The sequence below is a fragment of the Lutra lutra genome, chromosome 5 (genome assembly GCF_902655055.1).
Source record: "Lutra lutra chromosome 5, mLutLut1.2, whole genome shotgun sequence".
In the NCBI taxonomy this organism is placed as follows: domain Eukaryota; kingdom Metazoa; phylum Chordata; class Mammalia; order Carnivora; family Mustelidae; genus Lutra; species Lutra lutra.
In genome coordinates, this window is record NC_062282.1 from 78952821 (window position 1) to 78971237 (window position 18417).

The 18417-nt window shown below is 37.8% G+C and overlaps 1 protein-coding gene across 2 annotated transcripts in view; it reads right to left on the reverse strand.

The window, feature by feature from the left end:
- Positions 1-18417, reverse strand: part of PFDN1 (prefoldin subunit 1) — a 70580-nt gene that overhangs the window by 30853 nt on the left and 21310 nt on the right. The window contains exons 3-4 of one of the 2 annotated variants that reach the window (XM_047730743.1): positions 6827-6911; positions 170-235 (exon numbers count right to left, since the gene is read on the reverse strand). In XM_047730743.1, the coding sequence (XP_047586699.1) occupies positions 170-235; positions 6827-6911 (151 nt within the window). The remainder of the gene's footprint in view (positions 1-169; positions 236-6826; positions 6912-18417) is intronic. The other variant, XM_047730744.1, reaches the window with a different exon arrangement.

The window sequence follows — 18417 nt, forward strand, 5'->3', positions numbered from 1 at the left end:
ATGGTACTGTGAATCTGTTAATGAAAATATTTTCTCATCAAGCCCAGTAAAATGACTACGGTCCAAAGAATAACCCAACATTTGGGTAGTATTTTGTAAACACAGGAGTGTTAAGAATAAAAAGATAGAAAAGACAGTAAGATTACCTTCCCAATTAGCTAGTACTTGCCTTGACCCTTGCAGTAAGTAATATAACTCCGTATATCAAGGGAACATGAAGGCAGGGTATTAGTACCTGAAAGAGACAGAGGAGAGAGAGAGAGCAAGCAGTGGGGAGGGACAGAGGGAGAAGCAGACTCCTCACTAAGTAGGGAGACCAACACAGGACTTGATCCCAGGACCTTGAGATCATGACCTGCGCCCAAGGCAATCGCTTAACCGAGTCACCCAGATGCCCCCAGGAAACCCTATTTGTAATTATCTCAAGTGGTAATAGGTTGTTTTTTTTTTAAGATTTTATTTATTTATTTGACAGAGAGAGATCACAAGCAGGCAGAGAGGCAGGTAGAGAGAGAGGAGGAAGCAGGCTCCCTGCTGAGCAGAGAGCCCGATGCGGGGCTCAATCCCAGGACCCTGAGATCATGACCTGAGCCGAAGGCAGCGGCTTAACCCACTGAGCCACCCAGGCACCCCAATAGTTTTTATGCTCAAATTACCACACTGTGGTATGAAACTGATAAAATCATTAGAAAGAACAAGGAAAAAGGACCTGATTTAAGACTGAGGAATCAGAAAATGCTTCCTAGAAGTAGCCCTAAACTAAGATCTTGAGTATTAATATATAGAGCCACTAATAACTGCAGGAGGAGAAAGTTCCCCAGTGGAGGAAATTATTTTTTCCAAAGATCTAATAGAAACAAAGAAAGCACAGCAAGTTCTAAAAACAGAATTATTTCTGAAAGGCTGGAGTATAAAATGTAAAAGGCAGCAAAGAGGGGCGCCTGGGTGGCTTAGTTGGTTAAGCATTTGCCCTCAGCTCAGGTCATGATCCTAGGATCTTGGGATCGAGCCCCACGTTGCGCTCCCCACTCATCGGGAGGCTGCTTCTCTCTCTCCTCCCCACTCATGCTCTCTCACTATCTCTGTTTCAGTTTCTCTCAAATAAATAAAATCTTTAAAAAAGAAAGAAAAGAAAAGAAGGCAAAGGAAATGAGGGAGATGAGAGAAATAGACAGGAGTCATTTCACAAAAAGCCTTGAAGGTATGTTAACAAGTCTGAACTTTACCCAAGAACAATGATGGGTTTTACACAGAGGCATAATAGGGCCAGATTTTCTAATATGTAACAAAGGATATTTTAGCTTAAATACATTAAAAGAATTGATGGGGGGGAACCAGAGATCTGAAAAAGAAAAAAACAAAAACAGCCAGTTAAGATGCTATTGCTGGGGTGCCTGGGTGGCTCAGTCCGTTAAGAGGCTGCCTACGTGTCAGGTCATGATCCCAGGGTCCTGGGATTGAACTCCACGTCAGCCCCCCTGCTCAGTGGGAAGCCTGCTTCTCCCTCTCCCTCTGCCTGCTACTCCCCCTGCTTGTGCTCTTTCTCTGTCAAATAAATATATAAAATCTTTAACAACAATAACAAAAAGATGTGACTGCCAATGGTGGAAACAGCTGCTTTAAAGGTAGCGGGGGGAAATTCCAGGAGGAAATACCACTTAATAGAGAAAATAGGGAAGAAGTAATATTCAGAAATATAAGAATTTTCCAGAACTGGGGGGCCTGGGTGGCTCAATCGATTAAGTGTCTACCTTCAGATAAGGTCATGATCCCAATGTCCTAGCATGGAGCCCAACACTGGGCTCCCTGCTCAGTGGGGAGTCTGCTTCTCCCTCCCCCTCAGCTCCTTCCCCCAGTTCCTGCTCTGTCTCTAAAAAACAAAATAAAATCTTTAAAAAGAAAAAGAAAAAAAAGAATTTTCCAGAGCTGATGAAAGATCTTAATCCTCAGATTCAGGAAACCCAACTTAAACCAAGTAGGATTAAGAAAATATGGGTATGGGGCACCTGGGTGGCTCAGATGGTTAGGCATCTGCCTTTGGCTCAGGTCATGATCCCATGGTCCTGGGATAGAGCCCCGCATCTAGCTCCCTGCTCCAGCAGGAGTCTGCTTCTCCCTCTCTCTCCCCATTGTCCCCCCTGCTAGTGCTCTCTCAATCTGTCAGATAAATAAAATCTTAAAAAAAAAAGAAAATAAAATAATAAAAAGACTAACTCCACACTTAAATATATCCCAAAGAAACCACAAAGCATGAAAGACAAAGAGAATATTAAAAGCAATCAGAGTGGGAGCACCTGGATGGCTCTGTCAGTTAGGCATCTGCCTTTGGCTTAGGTCATGGTCCCAGGGTCCTGAAATCAAACCCCACATCAGAGTCCCTGCTCAGCAAGGAGCCTGCTTCTCCCTCTCCCTACCCCCGCTCGTATTCTCTCTCACTATCTCTCTCTCTCTCAAAGAAAGAAATAAAGTCTTAAAAAAAAGAAAGAAAGAAAGTAACCAGAGGGGTGCCTGTGTCGATCAGCCGGTTGGGCAGCTAACTCTTGGTTTTGGCTCAGGTCACTATCTCAAGGTCCTAGGATCCAGCCCCATGTCTGGCTCCTCGATCAACGGGGTGTCTGCTTGAGGATTCTCTCTCTTCCTCTTCCTCTACTCTATCTCCTACTCGTGTGCAGGCTCTCTCAAATAAATAAATCTTTTAAATAAATACATAAAAGTAACCAGAGAAAAAAGACAAAGGAAGAACAATTAAGCTGACAGATGACTTCTCAACAGCAACAACAGAAGCCAGAAGTCGGTGGAATATTATCTTTAAAAGACCTGAGAAATTCCCAGATATATAAAGCAAAATGAAACCTATCCTCCAAAGTATGTATACAATAATAATAAGCACTTAACTACACAGAGAGTGATCTCTAAACACCAGTGCCCACTAAGCTAAAAGATGGAAAAACCGGTATGTAACACCATGGAGATTTGACATATCTCTCTCAATAATTAACTGAATAATCAGAAAAAAAATCAGTAAGAAACACAGAATCTGAACACTACAATTAACAATGTATGTGTGCATTAGTGCACATGTGGGCTTGTGTACATGCATACATTTCGGGCTGAGGTAACAAAACTATGAGTATGGCAGTGCAAAGTATAGGATTACTGAAGGGGAGAGAAGAGAGGGTGTAGTGGGAGATACTATTAAAAATACATATTAGGGCAGTATTGGAAAATATACAAAATGCAGAGATAGGGATCATGCAATTAATTAAATACTGGGTAACCTACAATGATAAGAAAAGTAGAAAACAAGAAAGTGGAAAATATAAACTAGAAATGGAAAGATAAACTGTCAAATGATGAAAACCAGTATACACAGCATAACTCCTCTTTATTTAAAAAAAAAAAAAAAGTATAGCGGGGCGCCTGGGTGGCTCAGTGGGTTAAAGCCAATGCCTTCGGCTCAGGTCATGATCTCAGGATCCTGGGATCGAGCCCCACATCGGGCTCTCTGCTCAGCAGGGAGCTTGCTTCCCCCTCTCTCTCTGCCTGCCTCTCTGCCTACTTGTGATCTCTGTCTGTCAAATAAATAAATAAAATCTTAAAAAAAAAAAAAAAAAGGTATAGGGACACCTGGGTGGCTCAATTGGTTAAGCGTCTGCCTTTGGCTCAGGTCATGATCCCTGGGATCGAGTCCTGCATTGGGCTCCTTGGCTCAATGGGGAACCTGCTTCTCCCTCTGCCTGCCTCTCTCCCTCTGACAAATAAAAATATTTTTTAAAAAATAAAGTTGTTTTTAAAAAAGTATATACATGTGTATGAATGTGCTTATAAAATAAAGTTTGGAATGATACACACCAAACTGCAGAGGTGACATCTGGGCATGTGCAGGGAAGAGGGAAAAACACCATCTTCATTTAATCATGCTGTATTTATTGGCTATTTTTCTTTTTTTTTACAGTACATATTATAATGCTTTTGTCATATTAAAAAACATGTAAAATAAAAGATTAAAAAGAAAAAAACACAATGAAATGTTCTAGGAAAGAAGATGTTTAACTGTGCAAGTTTTTGTAGCTGCAATTAGCCTTTCAAATAGTACCAACAAGCCAGCTAATCTATTTCTATTATCTGGCAGATTCAGGATACTCTACCAATATTTGAGAAACTCCAAAAAAAGGTAACTTGGGGGAAAAAATTTCCTGGGGTGTCTGAGAGGCTCAGTTGGTTAATCGTCCAACACTTGATCTCAGCTCAGGTCTTGATGTCAGGATCATGACTTCAAGCTTACTTTAAAAAAAAAAAAAATCCTGGGGCGCCTGGGTGGCTCGGTGGGTTAAGCCGCTGCCTTCGGCTCGGGTCATGATCTCAGGGTCCTGGGATCGGGCCCCGCATCGGGCTCTCTGCTCAGCAGGGAGCCTGCTTCCTCCTCTCTCTCTGCCTGCCTCTCTGCCTGCTTGTGCTCTCTCTCTGTCAAATAAATAAAATAAATAAATCTTAAAAAAAAAAAAATCCTAATACTCATCAAAACTGAACAGTATGCTAAAATCATCATCTGTGGCAATTTTACCATAATATTCTTTTCAATTATATAAGTTAACACGTGCTTGCTGTAATTTATCCAATGCAAAGATTGGAAGAAAAAAAATAATTTCATGCCCATATCCCACCTAATTTCCTTAGGGTAACCAGGGTTAATGTAATACATATACAGACATACCTTTTTTTTTTTTTAAAGATTTATTTGAGAGAGAGAGAGAAAGCACAAGCAGGGGGAACACCAGAGGGAGAGGGAAAAGCAGGCTCCCTCCTCAGGAGCCCAACGAGGGCCTCGATTCCAGAACCAGGATCATGACCTGAGCTGAAGGCAGATGCTTAAGAGACTGAGCCATTCAGGCGCCCCCCTGACATATCATTTTGAATGTTTATATAGAGCTCTTACTTTCTGTGTTTTCGTAAAAAGAGAGTCATATACACAGTACTTTACATCTGGTTACTTATTCATCAGGATAATTTTTAGATGTATTTACCTACAGCTGCAAAAACAGGTTTTCATTTATCTACATGAAATAGTTTTATTTCGAGTTTTTTTAAGTTACTTTGTTTGAGGGCGCCTGGGTGGCTCAATGGGTTAAAGCCTCTGCCTTCAGCTCAGGTCATGATCCCAGGCTCCTGGGATCAAGACCCACATCGAGATCTCTGCTCAGCAGGGAGCCTGCTTCCTCCTCTCTCTGCCTGCCTCTCTGCCTACTTGTGATCTCTGTCTGTCAAATAAATAAATAAAATCTTTATAAAAAAAAGTTACTTTGAGAACAGTAGAAGATATAAAATTCAATCTAGAACAGCTGGGCTAACAAGAATGATAAAATAGGACACAACAACAACCTGGTCACTAAAAGTTAAGTTTTTCTTTTTTTTTGTCTTTTGTTTGTATGCTTAATTGTTTTGTTTTTACAATACACCTTTCTAAGCTATAAATCTATTATCAAGTTTGTTTAAATTATGGTCAGTAGTCAAAAATAAACCTAAGTAACCTAAGATACTACACAGTCAGGCCATGCCAAGTTGGTGCCCGTAAGAAATCCCCGGGAGGATACAGGGGGTGTCTCACCAATTCCGTAGAGGGCTGAGTCAGATTCTGAACTACTGCCTCAAACAGTACTCACAAAAATTAGATAAAGTGACCTATGAAGTCATCGCAACCACCCCCATTTCAGGAAATCTTGGCCCCAAAGAAATAACAACCAGTCTTTTGCCCAGGCCAACTTTTACTATATATAGGATGGACCTTCTACTCAAGCCCAAGAAGAATATCTCATCAAAGGTCTTAATGTATATGGAAAATGTAATAAATTCCAATTATCCAAGAATTTACTAAGTTACTCTGTCATCACCTTTTTCCCTAGCAAAAAAAAAAAAAAAAAAAAAAGAGAAAAAAACTGTTTTCCTCATTGCAGCACCATCCTTCAGATAGTTATACCTATCTACATTAAATGAATTACAATACGTTAAGAGACAAACATCAAGACCCTTTAAATACTATTATCATTACCCACTCTCATGCCAACCCACCACAATATGTGGTGTTTAAACATACATTGTGTTTTCCTTTTTTTTTTTTTTTAAGATTTTATTTATTTATTTGACAGAAAGACAGCAAGAGAGGGAACACAAGCAGAGGGAGTGTGAGAGGGAGAAGCAGGCCTCCCATGGAGCAGGGAGCCCGATGCAGGGCTCAAGCCTAGGATCATGACCTGAGCTGAAGGCAGACACTTAATGACTGAGCCACCCAGGTGCCCCCCCCAACTTTTTTAAAGACTTTTCTATTTTTACTGAGAGCAGGAGTGAGAGAGAGAACGAATGGGAGGGGCAGAAGGAGACAGAAACCTAAGCAGACTGCGTGCTGAGGAGGGAGCGCAATGCAGGGCTCAATCTCACCACACTAAAGAGTTGGACAAACCAAGAGTTGGACACCCAACTTACTGAGATGCCCAGGCACCCCTGCTTTGTTTTTAAAAACAGACATGTTCTTTTGAAGGCAATGGAGAAAATACATTCAGATTAACAGCATCCCATCTTCAAAATTCTCTAAATTTCCAAGAGACTATTCTGTTTTCTTCCTTCCTTCCCTCCTTTTTTCTTTCCTTTGCAGGGAGAGGAGTGGAATCTTACACACTGCCATGCATATGATTGATTTATTGTTCTAACACAATTTGAAAAAATAAAAACAATGTTACCTGACTTTGGCAGGCATACGTTTTCACTTAACATCACATAGTGAGATAATTAGCTTTTTCTTAAAATTTACTGTCAATATTCACTTAAAACTTACCTCTAATTCTTTAATTTTTTCCTCTGCTATTTTCTGTTTCTCTAACAGTTGACTGTGAATTACCTCCTTGGACTGAAGAATAAACCTACAAAACACAAAAAAGTTGAGTATTAAGCCACATGACCACCATAATGAACAAAATCAACAGCTACATACCATAAATATTAAACTAAGAAAATTAAAACAATGATCTCCTAATTCAGGACCAATAAAATGCATTGCTATGTTAATGTGACAAACTCAGAAAACCATCACAGGTTTAAGCCTTGGCTGAGAAGAACTAAAAGTTTAAAAGACAATTCTGCTTACTACTCTAAGAAGGGAATCAGACTTTAAGATTCATAAATAAATGAAAAAAAATTAAAGGGATAAAAATCTATCACAGACTAAGAGAAAAGTTAAATAATAAAAATCTCCCTTAATTTTTATTTTTTCTATTGTCTAGATCAACTTTTATCTAGATATTTTTTAAACAATATTTATAAGTTAGAGCTCCCCCTCCAATCGTTTTAAACTTTTTTTTTGTAACAGCACTAACTCATGACCTTTTAAAGTCACAATCAAGTACTGTGTTAGGATCAATGCATTAGTGTTTATAGGAGTTCCTCAAACAAAAAGCACTGTATAAAGCCTAGTATCTTTTATTATTATTTCCAGAGTTTATAATACCTCAAAATGCACAAGTGGAAAATTTCAACTTTTTCCATTTTATAGTCACATACATTATTTACAACTGATGAGAGTGGAAATATGCGGAAACTTTAAAAATTAACACTGAATATGTTTTGTGAACATACATTCATGATTTTTGCTATAGAGAAAGGAAGAATAACTATTTTCTATCCTCAAAAAAGTGAATGAATTATTTCCCTTCTACTAGAATCGAATGTCCAACTAGGCTATAACACATTTCCATTAAAGGCTGAAATTAATTAGGCAGATAGTTTCTTCACTTTTATAACTTAGAATTTAGCAACAAAGAACTAAACTTCATTTCTTTTTGTTGTTGATTTTATTGAAGTACAGTTGACAAATAATATTCTATTAGTCTCACTAACAGTCTCACGTGTACAACACAGTGATTCAATATTTGTATATACAATTCAATATTTGTATATACAAACTGATTACCAAGTAGGTCTAGTTATCATCTCTAACCATATAAAGTTAATATATTATTATTGACTGTATTCCCCATGCTGTACATTATATCCCCAAGACTGAAGTTATTTTATAACTGGAAATTTGAACCTCTTAATCCCCTTGACCAATTTTTGCACCCCAACCGCTCCCCACCCCTAAACTCTGCATCTATGAGTCTGGGTTTTGTTTTCTCTGTTCTGTTTTTTTTTAGACTCCACTGATCGAGAAATCACTTGGTATTTGTCTTTCTCTGACTTATTTCACTTAGACTGATACCTTCTAGCTACATCTATGTTGTCATAAATGCCAATATTTCATTATTTTTTATGGCTGAGTACTATTCCTATGTGCATGTGGAGGGAGCAGGTATGTGTTTCATCGTATGTTTTTTGGCCATCTGTATGTCTTCTTTGGAAAACATCTATTCATATGCTCTGCCCATTTTTTAACTGGATTGTTTTTTGTTGTTGAGTTGTAGTTCTTCATAATATTTTAGACAGTAACCCCTATCAGACATATGATTTGCAAATATCTTGTCCCATTCAGCAGTTTACCTTTTCATTATGTTAACAGTTCCCTTTGCTGTACAGAAGCTTTTCAGTTTGATGTAGTCCCACTCATTCATTTTTGCTTTTATTACCCCTGCTTTGGGAGTTAGATGCAAACAACAAAAACAAAAACAAAACAAAAAACCTCACTAAGACTAACACAAGGAGCTTACCACCTATATTTTCTTACAGGAGTTTTATTGGCTTAAAGTCTTACACTGAAGTTTTTTTTGTTTTGTTTTGTTTTGTTTTTTAAAGATTTTATTTATTTGACACAGAGAGAGAGATCACAAGTAGGCAGAGAGGCAGGCAGAGAGAGGAGGAAGCAGGCTCAGTGCTGAGCAGAGAGCCCGATGCGGGGCTCGATCCCAGGACCCCGGGATCATGACCTGAGCCGAAGGCAGAGGCTTAACCCACTGAGCCACCCAGGCGCCCCTACACTGAAGTTTTTAAGGCACTTTAAGTTAATTTTTGAATATGAAGTAAGATTGTGATCCAGTTTTCCCTGCACCATTTACTAAAGAGACTACTCTTTCCCTACTGTACATTCTTGCCTCCTTTGTCATAAATTGACTATATATGCATGGGTTTACTTCTGGGCTCTCTATTCTGTTTCACTGACCTGTATATCTCCCTTTAACAGAATGCCAAGTAAGAAAACATATCAAGGCAGCAATGTGCAGTTTTCTCTACCAACCACAAACAACAACAACACAAAGCCAAACAAATAAAAAACCATCACTGTGCCTAGTGTGGGTTTTTACCAAGAGGATCTGTTATTATAGATATAAAACAAGTAAAGACAGACCACAAATGGCAACTCCAGCTTTGTCCAGACCAGTGGGAGAAAACTGTTCCTCTTCTTTATGAATATACCCTGTCATATATAATACAACCCGGTAAAGTTCTCTTTCACTCCACTAATAATCAACCTTGTTAATGTCCTTATGTGGACAGTCCACATGATTTAACCGATAACGCTGGTCTTCAGCAGTAAGTTGATCCTTCGTTAAAATCTTACTCATACAGTCACTGCCAAGATAGTGCATATTCATGCAAAATAAGGATTACTATAGAACATTTTGTGACCAAAAATTCTTATTAGTCCAAGAGACAGGTGCTGTTTCTGGTGAGACTATGATTTATTGAATATTTTTCTCAGAACTATTTAGTACAGGGGAGCCTGAGTGGCTCAGTCAGTTAAGCAGCTGCCTTCAGCTCAGGTCATGATCTCCAGGTCCTGGGATCAAACCCATGCTGGGCTCCTCACTAAGTGGGGAGTCTGCTTCTCCTCTCCCTCTGCCTCTCACACTGCTTGTGCACGCGCACCCTCTCTCTCTCTCAAATAAATAAACAAAATCTTAAAAAAAAAAAAAAAGAATTAAGTAGTTTTTGAAGAGCAAAGTGTTTTAAACTATACTAAGTCTCAGTGATAACAGTAAAAAGTTACTATAAATCTAGGCCCAAAGTCACCAAATTATGTTATTAGATGCACAATTTTACTAACAAAGCCTTTTAGCCATAGAAATAATTTTCAGAATAAAATACACATTTTTAAATAACACTGATTGCTGGCCAGTGAGTAGTATATTTTCATGTAATAGGTCATCAGACATTACCTTTATTAGTGTCTGGGAAATTTTCAAAGCTAAGATTAGAGATCAAGTCATTACTTATGTGGCCTTTAAAAATAAAATATCTGAACAGATACTAAATCCCTTGAGCAGAAAATAAAATTACTAGAAAGCAAGAACACTCAACAACAAAAACATGTTTTTCCATAGCCACACAACCCTTAGGTAGCTATAATGGACTGTGCCAACTTCAAAGGCCAGAGAGAGGTCACTGAAGCTAGCCAGTTTACTATAAGCCTAAAGACATCTCAGTCACAAAAGTTTAAACAAGGATGAGTACTGAGTAGACACAAATGTTTACCTCAACGACTGTAAAATTCAAACAAAAAAAAACTTATGGAAATTTTAGTTTAGTCCCTTATTTTTGAAAAAACACCAACCATAAATCCAATGAAGATTGGGAAGTGCCCCCAAGAAACATCTGAATTTCTGGAAAAAGTCTTTAGAAACATTTTATCTATTGTTAAAAGGCACTGAATTATCAGACACTATTTTGAAAACACATAATAATGTAATAATGAGTCACATATCATAAATAAATATTAGGCATAGTTTCTCAAAGTAGAGAATCTCACAGAGATCCTGCCTGATAGCTTATGGAAAGCCAAATGGTAGATAAAGGATTCTGCAGTCCAAAATGTGCCACAAAGGAAAAATAAACTGTGAAGAGGAAAGTTATTTTTATACGACAAATAACATGCAAAGAATGTGCTTACAATATTCAGGATTATATATTCTAGACTAGAGTCACTGCTTTATAAAAGGCCTTTACACTGGAAACCAATGCTAAGTGGCCCTGCACTGTCAACTTCCAAGCCCAAGTAGCCTCCTATTTAATTTCCTAATTTGTGATTTAGAATAAATCCACCTAAAATACATTTTTAAAAAATACATAATTTTTATGATGGCTTTTGTGTTTGCTTCCTGAGAAATGTCAGAGGTTATGTTCTGAGCTGTCCAGCAGGTTGGTACATGACTTCTTCTTCTTTTTTTTTAAGATTTATTTGAGAGAGAGTGAGAGAGAGCATGAGAGGAGAGAAAGTCAGAGGAAGAAGCAAACTCCCCATGGAGCTGGGAGCCTGATGTGGGACTCAATCCCGGGACTCCGGGATCATGACCTGAGCCTAAGGCAATCACTTAACCAACTAAGCCACCCAGGTGCCCATGACTTCCACTTTCTTACAACTCAGCATGAATTAAGAGTGTTGTTTGCCTACCCCAAATACAAGCCAAGATGAGTGACAATGTTGTCTTTTGGGTATGCTCACCTGGACACAGAGTATTTAGACATAATAATATGCTTATGATAATGTAGTTTGTATGGGCGAGAAACTTTTATTTACTTTTTATTTATTTTTTAAGATTTTATTTATTTATTTGACAAAGAGAGAGAGACAGTGAGAGAGGGAATACAAGCACAGGGAGTAGGAGAGGGAGAACCAGGCTCCCCACTGAGCAGGGAGCTCAATGAGGGATCAATCCCAGGACCCTGGGATCATGACCTGAGCCGAAGGCAGACGCCCAATGACTGATTCATCCAGGCGCCCCTGGGTGAGAAACTTCTGGAGGATATCTGAAAACATACGATATTTAGGGCATTCACAAATTAAGTGGCACAGTAAAGAATGAAAAGGGGTGCCTGGGTGGCTGAGTTGGTTAAGCAGCTGCCTTTGGCTCAGGTGGTGATTCCAGGGTCCTGGGATGGAGCCCCACATCTGGCTCCCTGCTCAGCAGAGAGCCTGCTTCTCTCTCTCCCTCTGCCTACTGCTCTGCTTACTTGTGCTCTCTCTTTGTCAAATAAATAAATAAAATCTTAAAAAAAATAAAAATGAGTAAGAATGAGTCTATCTTGGGACACCTGGGTGGCTCATTTGGTTAAGTCTTGATCTCAGGGTTTTAAGTTCAAGCTCCACATTGAGCTCCATGCTGAGTGTGGAACCTACTTAAAACAGAGGCACCAGGTGGTTCAGTCAGTTAAGCAGCTGCCTTCAGCTTGGGTCATGATCCCAAAGTCCTAGGATCAAGCCCTACATTGGACTCCCTGCTTGGTGGAGAGCCTACTTCTCCCTCACCCTCTACCTACTGCTCTGCCTGCCTGTGCTATGTCTCTGTCAAATAAATAAATAAAATCTTTAATAAAAACAAAACAAAATGAGTGAGTCTATCTTGCTTCTTTGCCTCATCCCACTGGTAATCCCAATTCAATTAAAAAATAAAAATATTTCTAAAAGAAAAATTAAAAAAAAATAAAAATAAAAAAAATAAAAATATTTCTAAAATTCAACGCAAGAAAAAATGAAATATACAGTGAAATGGTATTTTTTTAAAATTTGACTAAAGATATATCAGTTATGTAGGAAGAGTGTAATCTCCACATTTTAATTCTCAGAATATAAATAACTTTTCAAGACAAAAGCTAGGAGTCCAATTTTTTTAAAAAGTAGTTAAGCATGACATAAAAAAATTTCATTTTTACTCAAAAAAACCCCAAAAAAACAAAAAACAAAACCCAAAAACTTGGGTATCTTTTTTTAAGTGGGATATAACCAACATGTAATATTATATTAGTTTCAGGTATCAGTTCTTACTGGAATATAAGGGCTCTGCTATTTTTATTTTTTTAAGTAGATAACAAAAAGCAAATCAGGCAGATTGCAAACTATTTCTAAAAGACATAACATTAAATAATTAACAACTTATAAAACTTTGGTGAGCAGTGCTAAGAGTTGCTAAAGTCTCACTAAAAGTAATCCTACATTTCCTAAAAAAATTTTTTAAAAAGTCTTAACTTAAAAAAAGAATCAAAGAATGTGTAACCATAACTGGCCTTCTCATGGGTTATGATCCAAATTCGGCCTACTGTATGGTTTAGAAATCTCCAGCACAGGATTTTATTTACAGTGTTCCTAATTAGGTGAACGGCAAAATTCAAGTAAACTTGATGATGGGTTAATAAAAATTAATCAAAAGAGAAAAGGCTATTAAAAAAATAAAAAAAATAGGAAACACACAAGACCTAAGAAAACAATATTGAGCAGTCTAACATATGTGTAAGGAGAGATACAGAAGGAAAGAGTGAAGCAGAAGAAGCACCTGAAGAAATAATGAACAAAAATTTCCTAAAACAAATTAAAAAACAAAAAAAACAAAAAGACCACCAAATCACAGTTCCAAGCAAAACAAAACAAACCCAAGCAAAACAAAACTAAAGATGTAAACAGGTAGCATAATCAAACTACTGAAACTCAAAGATAAACAGAAAATCTTACAGGCATCCAGAGAAATGACGGATTATGTTCAGAAAAACAAAGAGGCATGACAAACTTCTCATCACAAATTATATATGGCAGTAGACAACGGACTTACATTTTCAAAGTATTGAAAGGAAAAAGTTATTGCCCCAGAAGAACATACAACGTGAAAATATCTTTCAAAAATGAAGGAGGGGTGCCTGGGTGGCTCAGTGGGTTAAAGCCTCTGCCTTCAGCTCAGGTCATGATCCTGGGATCAAACCCTAAGTCAGTCTCCACACTCAGTGGGGAGTCTGCTTGAGGATTATTTATCACCCTCTATCCCTCTCCCCACTCATGCACACTCTTGTCTCTCAGAAATAATTTTTTAAAATACTTCAAAAAAATGAAGAAAAAAATTTTAAAAAGTAGAGGCAATTTATTTTGACAAATATAGACCGTAAAAAGTGTTAAAATTAGTTCTTTAGCAGAAGGAGTATAACAAGGCAACTTACGAAGAAATGAAAAGCACTGGAGACAGTATAAATTAAGATGAATATAAGACTTTTTTTTATTGTCACTTTAAAAAGATTTTATTTATTTACTTGAGAGAGAAAGAGGGAGAGAGAGCACAAGCAGGGAGAGAGCAAAGGGAAAGGGCTAAACAGATCCCATGTTGATCATGAGCCCAGTGGGGGGTTTGATTCCATGATTCTGAGATCACGACCTAAGCCCAAAACAAGAGTCAGATGCTCAACCAACTGAGCCACCCAGGCTCCCCTACTGTTAATCATTTTAAAAGATAGGTGACAGGGCGCCTGGGTGGCTCAGTTGGTTGAGCAACTGCCTTTGGTTCAGGTCATGATCCCAGACTTCCAGGATAGAGTCCCGCATCGGGCTCTCAGCTCCTTGGGGAGTCTGCTTCTCCCTCTGACCTTCTCTCTCATGCTCTCTCTCACTCATTCTCTCTCAAATAAATAAATAAAATCTTAAAAAAAAAAAAAAAAAAAGATAGGTGACAGCCTAATGCAGAGGTTGGCAAACTATGGCTAACAGTCCAATCCAGGCACATGTGCTTTTATAATGTCTATGGATATTCTCACACCAAAGGCAGAGTTCAAAGAGACTGTTGTGACAGATATCATATGGCCAGCAAAGTCATAAATATTTAGTGTCTGGCCCATTACAAAACAAGCTTGCCAACTCCCGATCTAAAGCAATCTATAGGGGAACCTGGGTAGCTCAGTTGGTTAAGAGTCTGCCTTTGGCTCAGGTCACGATCCCAAGGTCCTGGGATCAAGTCCCGCACTGGGCTCCTTGCTCAGTGGGGAGTCTGCTTCTCCCTCTGCCTGCTGTTCTCCGGCTTGTGCATACTCTTGCTTTCTCTAAGAAATAAGTAAAATCTTTTAAAAAAGCAAATAAACTCTAACATGTAAAAGGTATCACAGTAAAAAGAAAAAAAAAAGGAATGAGGGAAGGAATTTGAAATATAATATTAAAGATGAAGCAATATAATAGTACTTAAAGGTAGATTGTAATAAAAACATATTGTAAAAACAGGAAAACCACTGATTTTTTTAAACTAAAGACTCATAAGCCAAAAATAAGATAAAATAGGACCATAAAAAAATTATCTAAAAGTGGAGTGCCTGGGTGGCACAGTTTGTTAAGCGTCTAACTCTTGTTTCAGCTCAGGTTATGATCTCAGGGTCATGAGATTGAGCCCCATGTTGGGCTTTGTACTTTCTGCTCAGTGCAGAATCTGCTTGAGTTTCTCTTCCTCCTTCCCCCTCTGCTCCTCCCTGCCACACATGTTGCCTCTCTGAGATAAATAAATCTTAAATATATATTTATATATATATAAATAAAAACTAATCAAAGAGAAAGAAAAAACTATTAAAAAACAAAAAATAGGATACATTTATATATATATAAATACATTTAAAATATATATTTATATATAAAGTATATAAATATATACATATAAATATATATATATATATATAACCTAAAAGGCAGAAAAAAAGGAAAAGGAATAAAGAACAAATGAAACAAAAAGAAAACAAGTAGCAGAGTGGTAGATTTCAATCCAACCAAAGCAACAATTACTTGAAAAATAAATGATCTGAACACCCTAAGTAAAAGGCATAAATTGGGGGCACCTGGGTGGCTCAGTAGGTTAAGGCCTCTGCCTCGGCTCAGGTCATGATCCCAGGGTCCTGGGATCAAGCCCCACATCGGGCTCTCTGCTCAGCAGGAAGCCTGCTTCCTCCTCTCTCTCTGCCTGCTTCTCTGCCTACTTGTGATATCCATCGGTTAAATAAATAAATAAAATTTAAAAAAAAAAAAAAGGCAAAAATTGTCAGACTGGATTAAATATCATGACCCAGCTACACAATCACCAATAAATCTACCTAAAATAAAAACACATATATAGGTTAAAAGTAAAAGCATGATCACACCCACTGGGATGTAAATAATGAAGAAAGTAACAAATGTTGGATAGGATATAGAGAAAATGGAACCCTTATACATTACTGGTGGATATGTAAAATAGCATAGCTGCTATGGAAAACATTCTGGCAGTTTCTCAAAATGTTAAACATAGAGTTAATTATGACACAGCTATTTAACTTCTAGGAATATAACCAAGAGAAATGAACACACACACACAAATATTCAAAGCAGATTATTCATGACAGTCAAAAAGTGGGAACAAGTGAACTGTCCATCAACTGATGAATGGATAAATACAAAGTGGTACAGTCCTACAATGATATATTACTCAGCAATGAAAAGGAATAAAGTACTGACTGATACATACTACAACATGGATTAATCTTTAAAACATAATGCTGGGCGCCTGGGTGGCTCAGTGGGTTAAGCCGCTGCCTTCGGCTCAGGTCATGATATCAGAGTCCTGGGATCGAGCCCCACATCGGGCTCTCTGCTCAGCAGGGAGCCTGCTTCCTCCTCTCTGCCTGCCTCTCTGCCTACTTGTGATCTCTCTGTCAAATAAATAAATAAAATCTTTAAAAAAAAAAAAAAAAAAAACATAATGCTGAGGGGTACCTGGCTGGCTCAGTCAGAAGAGCATGTGACTCTTGATTTCAGGTTCATGAGTTCAAGCCCCACACTGGGTCATCAAGATGAAATAAGGAATACTTAAAATAAGACAAATAAAATATAACGTTGAGAAGACAAACACAATCATATTATACATATATATGTATATATTATAAAATGGTACAGCCACTTTGGAAGAGAGTTGGCAGGCTTCTTATAAACTTAAGCAATCACTCACCATTGAACCCAGCAATCCCATTCCTAAATTTATATCTGAGAAAAATAAAAACATATGTCTGCAAAAACAAAACAAAACTGTACACAAATATTTAGGACTACTGTATTCATAATTTCCCAAAACTGGAAACTCAAATGTCCATCGACTGGTGAACAGAGAAAATGTGGTGCAGCCACATATGCTATTCAGCAATAAAAAGAACAAACTACTGATACACACCTAAGAACATCAAGATCTCAAAATTACACCAAGTCGAAGGCAACAGACACAGTTACATACCGTATATTTCCACTTACATGACATTCTAAAAAGGGAAAATAAGTGAAAAAAAATAAACCAATAGTTAATGGGGAGTAAGAGTAAAAAGAGAAGAATGACTAAGAAATGTTTTGAGGAGATACAAATATTTAAAACCAGACTGTGGTGTTAATTACACAACCATATATGTTTGTCAAAAGATAAGAGAACTGTATGACTAAAAAGGGGAAGTCTGGGGGACCTAGTTGGCTCAGGTGATTAAGCATAGACTCTTGGCTTCAGCTCAGATCATGAGCTCAAGAGTTGTGGGATCTAGACATGTGTCAGGCTCTGTGCTCAGTTCAGAGTTTGCTTGAGTTTCTCTCTCCCTCTGCCCCTCCACACTGCCGCTCCAAAATGAATAACTAAATCTTTTTTTAAAAGAAACAAAAAAATCAGGAAATGGTTTTATTTGTAACAAAATGGAAATAGATTAACCCTAGAATGACATTAACATACATACACTTAAGAGTTTCAAAGTGACTAAAGAACATCCATTTTTTTAAATTACGAAATAAAATCAAATACTTATCAAGAATAACTGAACAAAAAGAACAAATTGTGGAAGTTAAAGAACTAGGGGCGCCTGGGTGGCTCAGTTAATTAAGTAGTTGCTTTCAGCTCAGAAGATGATTTCACCGTCCTGGGATCAAGCCCCGTGTTGAGCTCCCTGCTCAGCAGGGAAATCCGCTTCTCCCTCTCCCTTTGCCCCTCCCTCCACTAGTACTTTCTCGCTCTCTCTCAAATAAAGAAAATCTTTTTTAAAAAGAACTAAAAAAATAATTACAAGTACAATAATTAGTTAAGGGATACACAAGATCAACAAATGGAAAATGGATGTGGATGGAACTAGAGGGTATTACGTTAAGCAAAAAAAGTCAATCAGAGAAAGATGATTATATGATTTTGAGCATATGTGGAATTTAAGAAAAAAAAAACAGAGGCTCTAGGGGAACGGAGGGGAGAAATAAAATAAGATGAAATCAGAGAGGGAGACAAACCATAAGAAACTCTTAACTATAGGAAATAAACTGAGGGATGCTAGAGAGGAGGGGAGTGGTGGGGCAGACTGGGGTAACTGGGTGATGGGCATTAAGGAGGACATGTGATATAATGAGCACCGACTTTACAGACAACTGATGAATCACTGAACTCTACCTCTGAAACTAATACAGTATATGTTAGTTAAATTTAAATAAAAGTTTTTTAAAAAGATGTAAACTATTACCATATGATTTCACTCATACGTGGAATTTAAGAAACACAATAAATGAGCAAAGGAAAAAAAGAGACAAACCAAGAAACAGACTCTTAACTATAGAGAACAAGCTGAGGGTTGGGGCATGGTGGAGGGGGTGTGGAGGGAGGATGTCTCAAACAGATGATGGGGATTAAGGAGACACTTGTCATGATGAGCACTGCGTGATAATGTATG